Here is a 19,053-nt window from a genome sequence, read left to right on the forward strand (position 1 = left end):
CCTTGAAATTCGAAATGACGCCATTCATGTATTAACTCTTTGGGGAAAAATTAAATTTTCGATTTTCATTTTCATAATTTAATCCAAGAACTCCAAAATGAGCCCCCTCCCCCTTTCAAGTGGTATACCAAAAAGATATAATGAAAGTTTGAGAGTCCGAATATCTGTCCCGGAGGCGCTTTCTTTATTGCATCTTCTGAAATTTACATATATTTCGGGTCAGTTTCTAACGGTACGCATATTTTAGTATACCTGTTCGAAATGTTACGAAATGAATATTCGCGTATGGTCGAGGTTACTATTTCAAGGAGTGACATTAAAGTGTCATTGTCTACAAAGGCTCTTTCACGATTTATTCCTGTGCCCTGATGACCTGCCCATTTGCAAACCGACGCCATAAAATTCCGTCCATGACCTGAAGCAGAGAGATGGTGGTCGTACGCAAAGGGTAACAATTCGTCATGTTGTCACAAGTCAACTTAAAAGTATAGACAAGGACTTAATATTTGGTTCATACCGGTCGGAGCGCTTCTGCTGTCCAGGACCTGACCGAACAAAGACAGACAAACAGATTAAACACACGAACATGGGGCCGACAGACTAACACACTCACGTCATAGACACAGTGAGGCATGGTGGTTTTGACAGTGTAACTGCCGAGGCTAAGAGCGAGAGAGAGTTGAAGATTTGTGTGTCTGCATGCTTGCAATAAATTTCTGAAACGGTTTTGATCATTAGGAAAGCAGTGAACCCGTAAGGTTAAGTAGGGGCCACGTGTTTCATGCTGTAGACAGAGGACGAAGAGAATAGTGGGCGCAGTCTCAGCGGAGACATCGCCTACTGATGAACGGACTGTCATGTGATATTTCTATATTTCCTTCTTGCTATTGTTTCTTCACTTTCTAAAATTACAACGGTTCTCGCAACATTATTGTCCACTCGATTCGGGCTATGATACCAGTGGCACGTGATCTAGAAATACAAGCACGGTATCAAAAATTTGGTGGAACTACAGTTAAAAATCTACAAAGTAACTAATTCTCACCATGAAGGAAGTCTGCGTACCACCTTTTTTTGGTGGGGCTAAAGCCCCACTCAATTATCAGATTTATCTAATATAAATATTAGTTACTTGATAAAATATTCAATGGAAAACAAAAGAATGACAAACTGTTAATGGGGTGTTTACACTTTCACTAATGCGAGAACCTGGGATTGAGAAGGGCGCCTTTTTAACACACTGAGCTGTGAAAATCGATTTTAATTTATTCATGGCACTGGGGCATACCTTACAGGGACAACTGTAAATTTTATTTTTATTTGTTCTTTAATTCGAGAACGTGCTCATAAAACCAGAGAAAACATAAACAAGACACAAAACATGCTCGGCAAGAAAATAAAAAAGCTAGACATAGTATCTTCACTCAGGACACAAGTACAGAAAAAATCTTGCGCCAAAAGTTGCTGTGTCGAATTATATCACAGGAAAAAGCTGCTTCGATCAGATAATTTTTGCTTTCCATCAAACGAACGTAGAAATTAGAACGGGTCATCCGTTGTTTACTTTGAAATATCAAGATGCAATGTGACTGACAAAGGTTTCTGATATACTCAATCGGTGTCTAATACCCAACAATATTCTAAAAGCGTTATTGCATGAAACTCTTATGATCATTGATACATTTCTCAGTGTATGTACTCCAAAGATGTGAACTGTACAGAGCAGAACAATATGCCTGAAAAAGGCACAGTATAACATCAATGATAAAGTCGAATGGGTCTAATTCAAAGTAGCACCGTTGTTTCTGCGGCTTCTGTGTCAGCACAGCGACGAATCATACAGGTAGCTTGACATTTCCACCATTCGACTTTATAATTGATGTTACCGTTAATTTTTTACACATTATTCTCACTTCATGGCTGATACGGAGTTACACGCAATGGGTGTTAGGCCGAAGCATACAGACCCGACTCGGGTACACCCGATGCATTGAAGGCATACATTGACCACAGAAATGAAGTATTCTCCAATGTGCTAAGTGAAAAATGTCAACCTAGAAATGAAGAAAGCTTTGAATACTCTCATTTGCCGTTTTATTTCAAATTTTCATTTTCCGGTGATTACCATGCAGCAATAATAATTTTGCAAACCATTATATGTGTTACATGACATCTACGTGCAGTATACACAAAACCTTTCAAAAAGTTAGGCGGAAAAAAATGAAAAGAAGAACATTACATCAGCGCATAACCTTTGCCAAATGTCATAGACCAGAAACAAATGTAAAGTTGATTGGTTTATAGTTACAACTTCAAGCGAAACCGTATGCTGACAAGTATGTCAGTGCGACTACTAAACAACTTGCAAAATCAGGTCATCGCATTGTACATATGATGGCCTCAGATGACCTTTGATGGCCTCAATGACGTTTGATACATGTATCTAACCATGGAGATACGTCCTGATCTAACTAAGTAAAAAAGATCCCCTTTTTTCTCCTTTATCCAAACAAACTCTCAATCCTCACAGAACTCACTGAACTTGCCATGAACAGTCCTATGCACGATAAAGGGGTCACAACAATATTAACGAACGTCTGTGTAACAGAAGGGAACGAACGGATTGGGAGATGTTTCCGGCTGAACGTGTCACCCTATGTAGGTCAAAGTTGAACTAGGGAATGCATAAGTTGCTTCACTGGTTTGTCTCATGCCCTAACCAAACTTTCAATAGTTAGGCCATCTCTGTTGTCATACTTGATCGTGTTACCGTAAATAGGTCAACCATATAATGATCAACAAAAGTTGCCTGGTGGTTTAATGCCCCGCCCCGTTTTACAAAAGTCAGGTCAAATCCATCCCCGATATCATGCTGAACATTATATGCTGTCATCGTTTAATGATATTACAGTCCCACGACGAGAAGTTAAATCAATCGTGCCGTTCGATTTGTTCAGAGCGAAATATCACTCCTGCACCATTGTACCACAACAACGCCCATTGTGTTGCTCAACTTTGTCATTCTGATGTGTAACATACCGTATATATATCCAGGTCAACGGAAGGACCATGGTGAAAATCAGAGGACAAAGCTCCACAAAGCCGCTGCGCCCTCGCCGTCAACATCAGGGAAAACCCGGCATGTCGGAAGCAGAGGAAATGATTGACAGGTGAATCGGGTCGTAGGTCAGACGGTCATTGCATGGCCAGCTGGAAAAAACGGGCCAGCCAAAACAACGGCCCTATAAGTAAGGGCCAGAACAACTGACGTCAAAGTCGGAAAGTAAATTGCCGTCGCTTGGATAAGCGCGTTTTCGAACCTGCGCGATCTGGCGCTGTGTTTGTCTGAAAGAAGCTGAAAAGTCGTTACTGGATTGAATGCATACATTTCTGGATACAGCGCGCATTTTACAGCTCTAGCCCGATCCGCTTTTCTCAAACTCAAGAGAAATCAACATATTATATGACCTCCCTTGCACTTATGAACCCTGTGCAAATTTCTTTCTTTTATCTCCACCCTGTTTGAGACGTCATATCTCATGAATAATTAATATCAAGGCACACCAAGCAATTAAGAACAGTCCCTCGTGCCTTCGGACTCACAGTTATGCCTGCGGCATCCCCCACCCCGTGTATACGAGAGACTATACCAATGAAAGAAAAGAAAAGGCACAAGGGACTTTCGACAGTCTATAGGTATCACCACACATTTCAAAGTCACTGACTCATTGATTAGTCACAGAAAGCCGGCACTGGACAACTCTGTCCGATAGCAAAATAGTTTATTTCACTTGCATACAATGTAGCTGTTTATAGTAAAAAATTTCGGCTCAGAGTTAGGAGATATGATTTTTGCTGAAGCTAAAACTGTCTCACACAGAGTTGTGGCACCGAACTGAAACCCGATGTACCTTATAAACCTGTCAAAACTTTTATTTGCTTTTTTCTATTGCCTTTAAGTTACGATTGCCGCTCCCTCGCCCCGAAGAGGCCAAATGCCCCCTTGCCATAAAGTGACTTATATACTGCAGTTGGTCATTGTATTCCCGGTATATAGGTTTGAATAGAATACTGCCGGACAGCGGATAAAAATGAGAGTTGCACATGCACAACATATACAGTGTTGGCTCTAACCGTTGACCGATGGCAATTTGTTATCATGGCAACTAGACATTTATTATCGTCCCAATTATTGTGCCAGCAAGAAAAGAACGAAAGAACATCTTCACAATGCCGGCTTTACTATTCACATAACTTCATCAAAGAGTCCAACTTATACATCGGTCACTAGACTGAAAGATCCGTCGCTCGAGGGCGCTCGTAGAGCCAGAGCGTCTGTCCTCAACTTGAAAGGGCGGATCTTTCAGTGTAATTTGTCACATACCTATCATCGTATCTCCTGACCGACATTCCGAGATTTTTATCAAAAGGAATTGGTGGACATAGTGGACGATTTCAGGCGGGATGAATTCGACCTGGGTTTGAGAGAGCAGGACTTTCACTTTCGAGGCGCATATGCCTTACAGTTCATTATCTACAATATGTAATGTTATTCTTGGCAAATTACAGTCCGAATCAGATTAAGAGAAAAACTATTCCTAAATTTTGTCTCTTTGGAAGTCGAAAAAAATAGCATCAGTTGCCAGGTATTTGTAGTCTAGAGATTTTCTTAGTGGAGCCAGCTGTATAGGTGTTGGATCGATAGGTTCAAGAAATTTGTATATTGCCATACCGAGATTAATCATTATGTACGTAGATTGTGCGTTTCTTGCCGGACACTCAACCGGACCCTCTAGGCAGGAAATCAGTCGTCAACAATGACATTGGGACATTGATAACTTAAACATCGACCATTCAGACGTGCCTTTTCTGTAGTTTATTTCAAGAACAGAACACAGTTATAAATTTGCGGGGTTTTTTTTCCATAAAGATTCTTTTTCCGGTCACACGCCCTCTGGCGGCAAGTAGTGATAGATCTTGTTGTGAATGCCATCATGTGTCCTCATACGAATACGGGAGCTCAGAGAGGTAGTATAATAACACATATTCAACTCACAAAACTTTGATTTCTCATAACAAACAGTAATTGTACATTATTTTATTTTCCTGATGTTATACACAATATGGTTATTAGAACCGTTAGTTACATGTAGTAAACCTGTATCAGTACGTATCGAGAATAAATCTATGATGTGAACAGAGAGGGGAATCACATCATGAATGCAAACACAAAGTTTTAGAGCGGTCTACAGTACATCTTCAATAATATCGAACACACAGTGCACTGTACCAACAGTATTAGCAATAGTGACAAGATTGACCCCTAGTTAAAGTGTTTCAAGAATAAAAGTATAGCGTTCTGTATCACACAGGGCAAAATCAGCCTTGGAGGCACACCTCTCGCCAGCTCGATAAAGGTTCAGACGTATGATGTTTTCCAAAATCAGAACATACCATGGCACAGAAAATCTAATCAATAACTACCGTATAGTGCCAAACATGGCGCATAGAAAGAGGGTTCGTGCACGTAAAAGTTTGATCGTACTGTTTCAGGTACTAACTATGAATTCTGATTATGCTTGCACATGACCCTCCACGTAGAGAACAATTGGAGTCCAATGCCCTAACTTGAATAACATACGCAAGCAATCTGACTGATGACAATATCAAAATCACCACGCGACCTCAACGGCTAAGTATAAGCGTACTGAAGTCAAAGTCATTGGAGCGAGAGTTTCGTTATAGGAGGAGCTACTTTGACTCTAACGTCTGGTGTAGAAGATGTTAACGCTCCTGGTAGCCGGTCGGTCAATGTAAACTGTTTATCGAGTCCTTTACCGTTAAAATCCTACCACTGCAGCCAAAACCATGATCGCCACCAAAACTGCAGACGAGAAAAAATATAACATCAATGATATCAGTGATACGATTAAAAAAAATGGGTCCTCAGAATTCTAGAAACGCAATGAGCCTTGTTTTCTTCAAGCCCTTGCACCAAAAACTTTGCAGCGAAAATCTCCATTCTAAATGCTTATCATACTTTCAATCAGTTGTATATATGTGCCGTAACATTGTTGCCTTATTTGTGCAGTGTACATTCGTTCATTTATACATCCATGAATTCATTAATTCTTTAATATATTTATTAATGCATTTATGCACTAACCCTCTCTCTCTCTCTCTCTCTCTCTCTCTCTCTCTCTCTCTCTCTCTCTCTCTCTCTCTCTCTCTCTCTCTCTCTCTTTTAGTAAACTCTTCATTTTTGCCCTGTTCTTGTAACTGGTTTCTCTCTCTCTCTATCTTTCTGGTCTGAAATCACATGTTACTAGTCATTTCTTCTCAGAGGCAAAAAGATCCCTCTTTAGTCTTCGTGACGGTCACAGAAGCTGTACGGCGTGCGGGTTTAAAAACCTGATCGCTTTCGTCGATTTTCTTTCTCCTCAAATATAAAACAAGGCACCGTCCTGGAGGGACGGTGAACAAGGATTATTTTTTTCTTGTAGAATCGGCAAAGATATACCCATGAAGCTTTTTTCAATAATCCCTACCTGAAAGTTTATCAGATACGTTGATTGTGGCGCCTGCGCCAACGCCTTGATCTTCATGCGACTCGGATGACGAACGTTCGTGTGACTCGGATGACGAATGGTCGTACTCGTGTGACTCGGACGACGAATGTTCGTGTGACTCGGATGATGAATGTTCGTGTGACTCGGACGAAGATTGGTCTGGTTCACCGGCGATGATGTCATCAGTGCTGCTGAAATCAACTTTTGTTGTTGAGGCCCTTGGCAGATCCGCGTGTTCAGTGCATGTTCCTGTGGTGAAAAACAATAGTTCGTCTTATATTGTTTTGAACAAATCTTATGGAAAAGGTTTCCTGACAGGTAGCTCCTCAAAATGTTAAGGACTATGTGTAATTAGTCATGCATTACTGGTTATATTTTCATACAAAAGAAATAAAACTACATGGTATGACATTTTGATTTGTGTCGTTGCAGTCACTGCACAGGCATGCCATTTATTGTTCACTACTGAAAAGATTGGTCGATATAGCAGTAGTCTCTCTCTCTCTCTCTCTCTCTCTCTCTCTCTCTCTCTCTCTCTCTCTCTCAATATTGATAGAAAAGGGCGAACAATATCGTCATTTAGCGTCGCCGTGAAGATCACATCGCGGGTACCGGCTGGCGCTCTCGCTCTCCTATTCGTTACTGATGCTTTACTGTTTTGATGGTGTCGTAATACGTACAACTGTTCAAACTAAGATGCGTTCGGGTCATAATAAAGTCGAGAACGAAACCACAAACGCTAACATATTTGCAAAAGAAGTTGCGCGCAACTTATATCTTGAACGTGCTCCGGTGAAGATTCAAGCCATTGATAAATTATCAACCTGGTACCGTCATTATGAGATTTCTAAACTCATGAGGACTAAATGAAAATGCCGCATCAGTCACTTATTAAAGTATATAAACTAAATTGGCGCTGAAAACAAAATCATCAGTAGAAATAACGCCGTTCGACTTTTTACCGTGAATGAATTTGTTTATCTTTTTTTCCTATAGCGCCGCGTCGTTTCAGATGATGGCTGTCACGTTTGAAGAATATTACTTAGTTGCTGTTGCAATTTCTGTGGTGGTTTAGTAGTGGTTCGAAGTACCGTGAATTGCAGAGAAAGGCATCAAAACGTTTGCCTTAGATAATCACATATTGTAATATGCTAGCTCGGTGTTCAAACAGGCTGTATGGACATTCAAGGACATGTGATGTACGTAATATGTGACTTTAAAACCTGAAGCGAAATGGGAAATGATTACCGCCGCTGCAGGGCCCGGTTCCCATCAGCAAATAGAAGTCCATAGCCAAGTCGAAGAATCGAGGGTCGCCCGGCAGAGACTTGTCGCGCGTGAAGGAGCACGAAATGGTTTCATCTTCGACAGTGGACGAAACGTCCGACAATCCATCCTGCAAACAAAACAAACAGTCGCGCTGAGTCAATGTACAATCATTAAGAGCGAGTTTTTAAAGGCAAGAAACACACCAAGGTAAAGACATACATGTACCTTAACGCATAGCATATGTCAAACGACTCTGTCACATTTTGAGATGAGGGTTGTACATGTACCGCTTGGATCATCTTAAATCATATCAAATGCGCACAATAGCACGGCTTTACTTCATTCTACCGTTGTTCACTGAAAGGTATTTTCCCTTTAATCATCTGTTTATATGTTTTGACTGTCTATTTTTAAGTCATTAATATGCCTCATACCAAAAGGTGCTGTAATACGAGGACATTTGTCCGTCATTCAAATAGGTGATCAGGTAAAGCGTAGACTGGGTTTAGTTCACTGTAGACACAGTCCCACAGTCCCTCAGCGTACAGCAGTCTACTGCTGTAGATAACTATTGATATTAGTCATTCAGACGCTTATGCCGGGGTAGCAGCATGCAAATTAGATACGGCTTGGTGGACACTACCTTGTCTCTCTCTATACAGTGGCTGGCGCTTGCCAAACTTACTGATCATCAATGAGTGTATAGGATTTCACACGATGACCGAATGTCATACTGAGTATGCAGTGGGTGTAGCATAGACCCTCGAGGATCTACGGTTTAAGCGTCAGTTCTCAACCCCTGGTTCTCGCACCAGTGCTTGCTGACATTGACCATGTACGTGATTTTCGTCCTTTCTTCTCCGTCGAAAGTTGTCTCCAGTTAATTATAAAGCTGGTAAAAAAACCTGCCTCTTTAAGAGGGCGGCTCACTTACCGTACCACCAAGAATGCTGACGTGACCGTCGTTGTAAAAGGTCCGAACGGATCCGGACATACCCGACCCATCGCTGATACACATAACCCCACTGTCGTTGCCCTGCATTCAAGAAATTAAAAAGAATTTATATCTAAAACTTTGAAGGTGGAATGCACCTCGGCGGGAGATATTCGGATTCTATAACTTTTACAATACTCTTTGGTATACAGCTTGTGGGGGCTTATTTTGATGCTCGTGAACTAAATAAAATTTTCATCAGCTGATTTTTCTGAACTCGAAAATTCTGATTATTCCCAAGAGAGTTGACGCATGAATGGTGGCCATTTTGAATTTCGAAGATCGATATTAGATACTTTGTTTCAGAATCTCTAGTAACAAACTTTTTAGGTTGACGCCCTAATTTTAATTTTTTGAGTTAAAAAAAAAAGTGGTCGTTAGTTTCCTTGCGGAAAGGTCAAGCAGAAGTTTAAGACTTTCAATTTCGAGGCGCGTACTTCAAGTCAAAAATAACCCTATTTCGAGATTACACACAAGTTCAAATATTAATCAGGCCCAAACTTGAACAAGTAAAAAACATGAATAATTTGTTAACTAAAGTTGAATTGATAATGGGCACGATTATGAAAAATCATAAAATTGTCTTTTTCCTAAACTTACACTGTATCTGCAGGCTTTCACTAAAGATGAGTTACGCGGAATTTCTATTTTAATGACAATATTTATATGGTAGCTATTTTAAACTTTCCGTAGACGCTGAGTTCCTATAAATGCTACAATTACTGGGAAAATCAAATTCTCACCATCTTTTTGTCGTAAGAAAACGCAACAGCTATCCAACCTTCGCCGTCTGACCATGTTCCAAGGATCTCAAAGTCAACGGTGTCGTCCGCTGCGTTCTCCTTATACGAGAGGAAGAACTCGCACTCGTCTACGCTCGGGTCGCAGTGTTCCGGGTCCGAGTAGCAAGCCTTGCTGGTTCCACAACCAGTGCCGGTCACGGTACCGTCTACCAGCACTGCATAGCAAGCCAGCAAGCACACAACGGGCAGACGAAACCCCATGGTCAACGTTGCTGTTACTGTTCTGATGAGAAAACAAATGACAAACGATCAAGCTTCACTTGCGCCCGAAATAAATCCCACGGTTTTCATTTGCTGGCGTGCACTGTACGCTTTGGTTGACTGATTGTCTGTCTGTCTGTCTGTATGAGATTTTCGAGAGAATTCCTGATTGTACTTTGTTTCCAGTAAATTTTGATGACCACCCTATGGACTGAAGGGAATACGGATTTAAACGTAATAGATCATAACCCGGTTAAATTAAGTCATTTACCATGACTTAAAGGTATACTGTCACCTGTTCCAAGTTTGCCACAGTCACCTTGGGAAAAAAATCTGACCAATCACAGGTTTTAAGCGGATGGCCGCTTTTTAAAAACAGCCCCCTCAAATTGGCATTTTGAATATCAAGGAACGTCCCTTTAACCATATATGGGCATATTTAGATTACAGGTGACTGTATACCTTCAATGTTCTGAGTGGTGAAGGCTTCATTACAAATCATGAAATACTAGACTGTTGTATATAAATATAGTAGTTCAAACTATTTTCGACAACAAACGTCAACGGTAGCACAGCGATATACCAATATTTCTTTACATGTAACTGCATGCTTGGTCTGAGAAATCATTTAAACTCGACTTTGATCTCTTAACTCCAGTTGACTCTGAAATCCTTTACAGTAGGTTCAGCGATCCAACTATCATGGTATGTGGAGATCTAATTTATATTTCCGTGCTTTTGACACATTATTTCTAAATTTCCACGACAGGCTAGTTTATGAAGTATCGCCAGCGTCGTTGCATGGAAAGCGAAATATGCACGAGTCATCTATTAAATGCATGTATTTATTTATTTATTTATTTATTTATTTATTTATTTCACATTAGAGGATTTCCCATTTACAGACTCAAATAGGGGTAAAGTCTCCTATAAGGTTGTAATTTATCATTGGGTCCTACATAAAGTTAAAAAAAATATTAAAGTTTACAACATGAAAATTAGTAAAATAAAAAAGTAAAGTCAATACGGGTAAACTCTTAAAACACTTAAACTCTCAAAACGATGACTACAGATAAAACAATATAAAAAACAGTGCTGAAATGGGAAGTAGTCTATCTGCTTACATTGTCTCTGATGTAAAAGTTCCACTGGGATTTGAAATTATTCAAGTTAGTACTGCATCTAATCATGTCAGGCGAAGAATTCCAAGCTCGAGCTGCACGCATGGCAAAAGTCCTCTGACCGGTTTCAGTACGAAATGGAGGCAGTAATATTTGGCAAGTTGAGGCTCCTCGTGTTCCATAGCGTGGACGTCATTAAGCGTAATAATTGTATCGATAAGATAACTTGGAGCAGTATTGTTGAAACATTTGTAAACCATAATACAAGTAAGATAAAAAAATACGTTGTCTGATAGATAGAACATTGAATCTTTCAAAAAGTACTTCAGTTGGGGTATCAAAATCAGCATTAAGTATCACTCTTAAGGCACGCTTCTGCATTTTATAAACCTTATCTATATTTTTAGAAGTCGTATTTCCCCAAACAATAGAGCAGTAATCAATGGCAGATTGAATCAAACCGTAATATCAAAACCTTTCTAAGGTGCAAAGGAATGAAATTACACAGGCGCCTAAGTAATCCAACTCTCCGGCTCAAAGTAAGACACAAATTATCAATATGTTTATCCCATGCAAAAATTATCTAATGTTAGTCCCGAAATCTTTCCAGATGTGACAAATGAAATTTGTTTGTTATTAATTGAGATGTCCAATTGTTCACCAGAAATATTAATGTCTTTTATTTTTTGACGAGATCTGACTTCATTTATCATCATTCCATTACTTTGAATCCACTTATTTGACAACATTGCATCATTTTGAAGGGATTCATTAAGATGCGGAACAGAAATTCCTGAGGTAAGAAGAGTCTGGTCATCAGTGCACATATCAAGTTGAGAGTTATGTAAAGTAAATGGTAAATCATTGATGAAGCTAGTAAATACATGATTGTCAGATCATATACAGTCAGCACATCTATAAGGGTATATTCCAACTTTAGATTTAGGCAAGGGAGGATATTGTTCAACAATTCGGGGAAGGGGTCACATAATGGGAAAGGGAATAGGGCACCGGTTACATGATGATGGACCCCCCGATTCCTCCGGTCCACCCATCCTAAGAACTGAAAGCTTACTCACCGCCCAAACGCCCAATGATTGATATGTCCAACAGGCCGGTGATCGGCTTGCTGTCGTCACGGTGTGTGAAGGCCGAGTGGAGTTTTTGCGAAAAATGCACATTTATTTATTTATTTATTTATTTATTTGTTTGTTTATTTATTTATTTATGGTTTATTTATTTATTTATTTATTCGTGCACATATATTCGGACTAAAATTTCTGATGGATCTACCACTTGCAGGGGCTCATTTTAAAGTTATTCGAGTAAGAAAATTTTCCACCGTCATAGTTGTTCGTCCATTTTGAATGTCAAAATATCGGTAAATGTAAGGTTATGTATTTCTCTAGTAGTAAACTTTGCATGATGATCCCTGATATTTTTTCTTAATTTGGTAAAAGTACAGTTGAAAGTTTCATTGGGGAAAGTTTTGGCAAAAGTTTAAGTCTTTCAATTTCGGGGCGCATACACTCCACAATGAGTGTTTTGTTATTATAAGCACAATGTGAATATGGGACCTGCGTGTACCTGCGAGTCAAGTACCAGTTATGCGGTCTTTATGTGCTCAACATACCCTCTACATTTTCCAAAAGAAAACTGTGTCTTGACTTGACAACTTGCAATTGTTGCCAGTTCAGTGGATCCTTTATGTAGGATCGGAACTTGGTCTTGTTCAGACATTTTACAGTTTTTAGTAGGTAGCATGATCTGTCAGCCACACCCTACTCACGTACAACAGCTGCTGGGAACTTGGCTCGAAATATCAAGCGTCATGGAAACCACTTTTATCCGTAATCACACGGTCATTAATAGCCAACTCAGAGTTTCCAACATTATTCAAAAGTCGAATATCCTAACCAAAATGTCAAGAATCCTAACCTGTGCATTTTATTCGTGTGTTTATGTGTGCTTGTTACTAAAGCAAAGAAAATAACTTAATGTTTTCTGGTTCTTGACATAACATGTAAGAAACACTGATTCTATGATGTTACTTTTCCTTTTTTCAGAATGACTTTGGTGTGATATTACATCAAGCTGACATTTAGTTTATCACAGACTGCAAAATACTCTTTCTTTTTAGCATTTTTATGCGTATAAAGAGAAGGAATCTTTGTGCATTTAGAGCCAAATGTGAGTGAGTAGCTTTTTCTGATACGAATTCATTAATCCTTCTGTCATCATAATTGTTTTGTTCAGAAAACAATACTATGCCTAAAATGATGTTCAAACACGCCAAAGAAGAAACGAAAACATGATACTAGGTTTTGAAATAACATGCACAATGATCAGGAACAAAAATCTTTTTTTTTTTGGAACCGTGCTTCTCAAAAAAAGTCATCATTGGTACCCTCATTAAAGACCAAAAGTAGAAAGGTGAGGGAGGGTCACATTTCGGAGAATCGCATAGGGACCGTATATATGGAAGGCCCTAACATATATGAAGTACAGCAACCTTCAAGCTTGTTACATGACGTGTAATTATTTTTTCTTTTGGGCCACAAAAAACTAGCCGAAGAGCAACCCTCATAACTACCACTAACCGAATAATAACCCTAATAACTGACACTAACAAAAAAGCAACAACAATGACTATCACTGAGCAACGGGCAGCCACGATATACTTACCACTAACCCAAATAATATACCACTAAGTCGAAATCTGAACGGTAACTCTCAACTCACCAACTTAAACATCCTGCTCAAACATGCCTCAACGTTAGCCACAATCTTGGTTACAGTGACAGTTGAGGCTTCCCTCTTGTTAAAATTGCCCTTCAACGTATTCCACCTCACTTTAGAACTTAATGGAACAACAGAAGTATCAAGGGAAGCTTATGACACAAACATTCGCTTTATATCTTGAGTTGAGCAATGTCAAGTGTGCGCGTAGACTCCTGTGGAACTGAAATTTATAGCTAGAGTGAACCGAAGTCAACATTTATATTACGCGCATGTTACTGTGAACTTTTGGAGATTGGATATATTACTCCAAGGCCACTCAAAGTTTAGCAAAAGTTGAAATTATGCGACTTCTAATGATAAAGGGTGTGGGATTGACGATGAACAGTCCGGGTTAGTGGTCTTTAATGGAGAGAAATGCCAACCATATCCAGCTTGGCATGTGAAATAGCGAGGAAGATTTATTTAGGTGCTGCACAATAGCTTAAAGTACAAGCAAGGTCAGGGTCCTCCTTAGGCAAAGGGTTTGAGAGATATTCTCTTCATCCAGTATCCAGTATGCTGTATCCAGTCCTCGGGGACAGATTTTAGAGCATTCAATTTTTTACAATAATGCAATGCTACGTGTATTGACTCATTTGCGAAGTAAATTTGGTTTGAACCATTTTGCAAACTTTAATACCTTATCGCCCCTCAAGGCTGGAAACAAAAGCAGTTGCAAATTCATGAACTGAGCTTTAACTCAACTACATGTTTGGTTTCTTGCTTACCAGCACTTATTGTAGTTGATAATATGTAAGGATGATTGAATATATGATCAAAGTGATATATAACATCTTGATACAAACACACTCCAGCGTTGTGCGGTATAAAATGAGGCACAGTTCAGACACTCCGAATACTTGGGTTTGCAAGGGTCATACCAACTGCACCCTCGCTCTAGATCTGTCACTGTAATCAACATTTGTCATGTTCAAATTTGAGTCTCAAAACGTTCCTGAAACTTGCTTGTGATAACCCAACAACTTGAAGTTAAGATTGGCCAAATAACATGTTGATTATTTGTGAAATTAAACGCGGAACAAACATTACGATTGACTCTCAATGACGGGTTCGCTTGTAAGAGTTGTTCACGATGTTTTCGTTACGGTAATGCAATGTTACCACAAAACACTTTGTCTTGGAACTCGCACTTAAATAAGACAGTGTGCAGAATTGACCCACTGGGAAGTCCGCTTGCCCGTACCTACATGAATTTGAATATAACCGTTGAAAACATTTTCTCACCTCGATCAGGAGTCGCCGGCAGGACAGTTTACCGATGTATTCGGTCCTATCGGTCGTCGAGTGTAGAAAAATTATGTTTTGTACTTTCACCTCAGACGGGGTGCCACTCCAAACATCTGCCAGTGCCGCCCGTAAATAGATTCGACAAGCGCTGATGCGTCGCATTAAAATATAGAATCGCTATGTCTCCAGATTACTAGTGCATCTACGTGTTCATTTACTTTTGTCCAGTAATACTACACCAATGTTAAACATGGTAGTGAAATATAATGAATTCTTGGTCTCAGAATTTTGGCCAGGGAGTCGGAGACACAGAATTTTGTTATCAGTTTCCGTCAGCTACTGCGTCACCCTTGGTAGAGGAAGGGCGAGGTTCTGGCAAAGCTGGCTCAATCCCGTCATTCCAAGTGAGGTGGAGTCACTTGAGGATAATAGCGTTAATCAAGTTTACACAAGCTTTTGTGAAACTCGAAAATTCAATTCTTCTCCGCGGAGTTAACAAAGGAATAGCGGCCATTTTGAATTTCAAATACCAGTAAATTTTACATTCTGACTTTAATACCAATATTTGCACGGCGATCATTGATTTTTATGCTCAATTACGAAAGAGAATGGTTTAAACTTAACTTTCCCATGGGCCGGGAAATTTTGACGAAATACTTCAGTCTTTCAAGGCGTATACTTCCTGAAAGCTAAATTTATGTTTCAGTTTGTTTTGTTTTTTGTTTGTTTGTTTGTTTGTTTGTTTGTTTATTTGGTCTGTAAAATGCAACATATTCTTTTGCTCCCAAAAGCGTCACGTTGAAATGCCTTGTGCTGGTCTTGTCAATACAGCCTATGTCTGTGTCGAAAGAAGTCCTTGGCGGGTATTCACGAGATTTGGGTCGAATTGTAACAAAATCGAATTTATACCCGCCTACATTTACAGTGAGGGTGAGTCATTGCTCGTATGTATTATAAAAAGTATTGCTCCAATTTTCGATGAGCGTCACAAGTTTTGTGAAGTTTTCCATACTGACCTAAGCAATATGTCGTTGACTCAAGAATATTTTACACTGTAATTGGTCCTACGGAATTTCAAGTAATTCCTAAATTGATTCAAAAGGAACGGAAATCTTCAAAGCGGTTGGAGGGTACATTGTTCGGCTTCGTTCTGTCTTGGGAATCATAGTATACGACAAAACTTGCCATATGTATTCTTACCCCGCATGACAAATTGTATGCTTTGATGCCCTATATTCATCCAATTCACTATTTGTTGACAGCTTATAGACGTTTCACATCATAACACTAAAGACAATCCCTCTATAGAGGCACTGTGCACTAAAACAAAGAATAGAAAAGAAAGACAATGGTACTCTAGTTTTCTTTAAATTTATTGATTAGACAGCGATAGTACTAATCTCTCTAATAAAACGACAATTTAAAGTTGCATTTGCGGTGCCCTGTGCAACGAATAAATCGCATACCTAACATTTTCCTAGGTCAGTAAATTGTCTATCGGATTCAAATTCACAACGTCAGGCATCCACCACCCAGTGAAGACATCGCAATCAAAGTAGCTCGACTAGATGCCCACCCATAAAAATGGTGGATCTATTAACAGAGCCTTGTTGTATGACCACGACCCCGTCCACATACAGTCGAATAATGAAGCACTTGCATATACGTAAGCGTCACAGTATGTCGCCCAAAAACTTAACCAAAGCAATACATTGAAGATATGCACACATTTGGAGTCAGTTTCTAGTCGGTACATACATCCATTGAACTTGATCGAAATAAAATGGAAAAACTGAATTTCCACGTTTCATCCCTTATATTGTTTAAAGTAGTTCCTTACACAAGCCATCCACGTCATCTCTTTCCCGATTTTATTCCTCTGCCCTTGGCATGACCCGTTGCCAACCGATGTTGCTAAATGCGGTCAATAAATTTAAAGCAGGGAGACAGTTTGTTTGCAAAGCGCAATCACGTATCTTCCTGCAAAAGGACCGAGTTTGCTATTAAATCCTTGTTTGGCGTATAAAACCAAAGTTCAAAACATCGAGGGCAACGATCGATTCATATGAAAGACTGCTCGGCAGATATCAAAACATGAACAATTTCTTTACAAACTAAAGTTAAACGATGGAAAACAACAAAATGCTGATTTATTCTCGCTTAGATCAGTTACCAAAGATCATTTACATCAATCAAGACACATCAAGCATTATCTTACTATTTGACGCTGCTCATAACTGTTACATTTGATTCATGTGTGATAACGTTCTTGTTTTTGTGGAACATTATTTCAGACTTGTCTGTCTGAGTGTGTTTATTTATTCGGCAACTTTGTTTAGACTCATGTATTCAACACTGCCGAAACTTGACTGAACAATCCGTTGTTATATCGGCTAAGTACTCATAGATCAAATTATCACAAAGGACCCCCAGAATTCAGCTGGCCCGTCTCATCACACGAACTCAGAAAAGAGATTACGCTAATACTTGTTATGAATTAATCTCCACTGGATCCCCTGCCTTGGCCGTAAAGAATTCAGATCAAAATACTTTATGAACCATGATCCTGAATACCTGCCATTTGCGGATCTAGATCAAAAACGAAATGTGACACCATCCAAAATCGAGCCATTAGATAGATATTTTCTCGATGTTCACAAAGTCGCTCCGATACTTGCCGTTCATAGACACTTTGGCCGGTACTGTTGTCTATCAAGGCACTAGCTTAATACGGTCAGATTAATGGAGCCGTTTATTCTCAATATCACATGACCTGAAAACTAAACAAGTTTTCTTATGGGGGAATATGGGCTGAATTCAAAACAAAATGGGCTCCGGGATGTTTTGAAATTATTTACAGACAAGGAATTTATCATGATGTCGAGACATGTCATGTTTCACTAGTCAAAGAAAAACTGAGCAGCTTCTATAGTAATAACTGGGAAATTGAAGTAAAAGAAAAGCCGACGAAGTTAAAAACATACGATACAATCAAAATACATTACAGTCTTGAAAATTACTTAATATATAATTTGTAACGTGATAAAATATCACTTTTAGCTCAGATCAGACTAAGTATTCTACTTTGAAAAATTTAAAATATGGATAGGGAGTGGGAAAGATTATTCGAGTTCTGGGAAAGATTATTCGAGTTCTGTTAAGATGCAGTTGAAGATGAGGTGCATTTTCTTTTTCACTGTGGATTATATTGTGAATTTTAAGAGTTTTTGTTTTCGAATGCAAGGGAATATCCCCACACTTCGACATGAGAGGCGTTGAAGAAAATCTAGAATTTTTAATGACAACCATGCCAGTAGACCCAGCAAATTTCGTCAACAAACGACTTTTGTAAAAGAAAGGAATGTATGTATAATGTTCAAGTATTATACGCTATTCATACCTTAAAGGTCTGCCGGAGGACATAATTAATATTGTCCCCGAGGCTGTCCTTCGCCCAGTTTAAGCGAATGTGTTCATTGCTTCGATAAAGTTTGTGTGCGATGTGTGATACCGAGTATGTGAGTGCGAGTGCTCCATGAACTCCACAGCAGTGCGAAGAGGTCGCAGTCAGAAAAGTGTTAACCACTTAGCTCGGTTATTGAACCACGTGCACTCTTTTGTAAGAGTGGGAATTTGGCCGAGCCGTTCTGTCTGTGGCGTCTTCGCCAGGTGACTAGCTGCCGTACGTTGTGAGTTCGAAGTCTATCGAAAATTATATTACTTCAGTGTCTTGTAAGCCCTAGGGCTTGGAGTGGCAATATATATGTCCAGACATGACACTTTAATAAATATATACAACATAACCTGCCAACTTATCGAACTCTACAACCCAAGCAGACGTCAGCAATCAAACCTTGTATACAAACCTACAAATCAAAGTTCCTCGCACAAGGCCCAAGTTATATGGCAACATTCTTTTCTTGCTGTTCCTCAAAACCGTGGAATCACACTGACAGCTGATACGCTCAGCCGAGAATATCTGCAGTTTCAAGATAGAGCGAAAGACTCACCTCTTTAAGAGAGCTTATTTCTAACACTTATTGTTAAGCGCAAGCGTATGCCAAATA

The 19,053-nt window shown here is 39.5% G+C and overlaps 1 protein-coding gene across 1 annotated transcript; it reads right to left on the minus strand.

Annotated features, from left to right (window-relative positions):
• Positions 1-4,855: 4,855 nt before the first annotated feature.
• Positions 4,856-15,304, minus strand: LOC139131230 (DOMON domain-containing protein FRRS1L-like). The gene is made up of 6 exons (XM_070697204.1): positions 14,984-15,304; positions 9,576-9,858; positions 8,773-8,874; positions 7,818-7,965; positions 6,549-6,818; positions 4,856-5,884 (listed from the first exon to the last, which is right to left on the minus strand). The coding sequence occupies exons 2-6, from the start codon at positions 9,834-9,836 to the stop codon at positions 5,841-5,843; spliced, it is 825 nt and encodes a 274-aa protein (XP_070553305.1). The 5' UTR covers positions 9,837-9,858; positions 14,984-15,304; the 3' UTR covers positions 4,856-5,840.
• Positions 15,305-19,053: the final 3,749 nt, after the last annotated feature.

The sequence above is a fragment of the Ptychodera flava genome, chromosome 4 (assembly GCF_041260155.1).
Source record: "Ptychodera flava strain L36383 chromosome 4, AS_Pfla_20210202, whole genome shotgun sequence".
NCBI classification, from domain to species: Eukaryota; Metazoa; Hemichordata; class Enteropneusta; family Ptychoderidae; genus Ptychodera; species Ptychodera flava.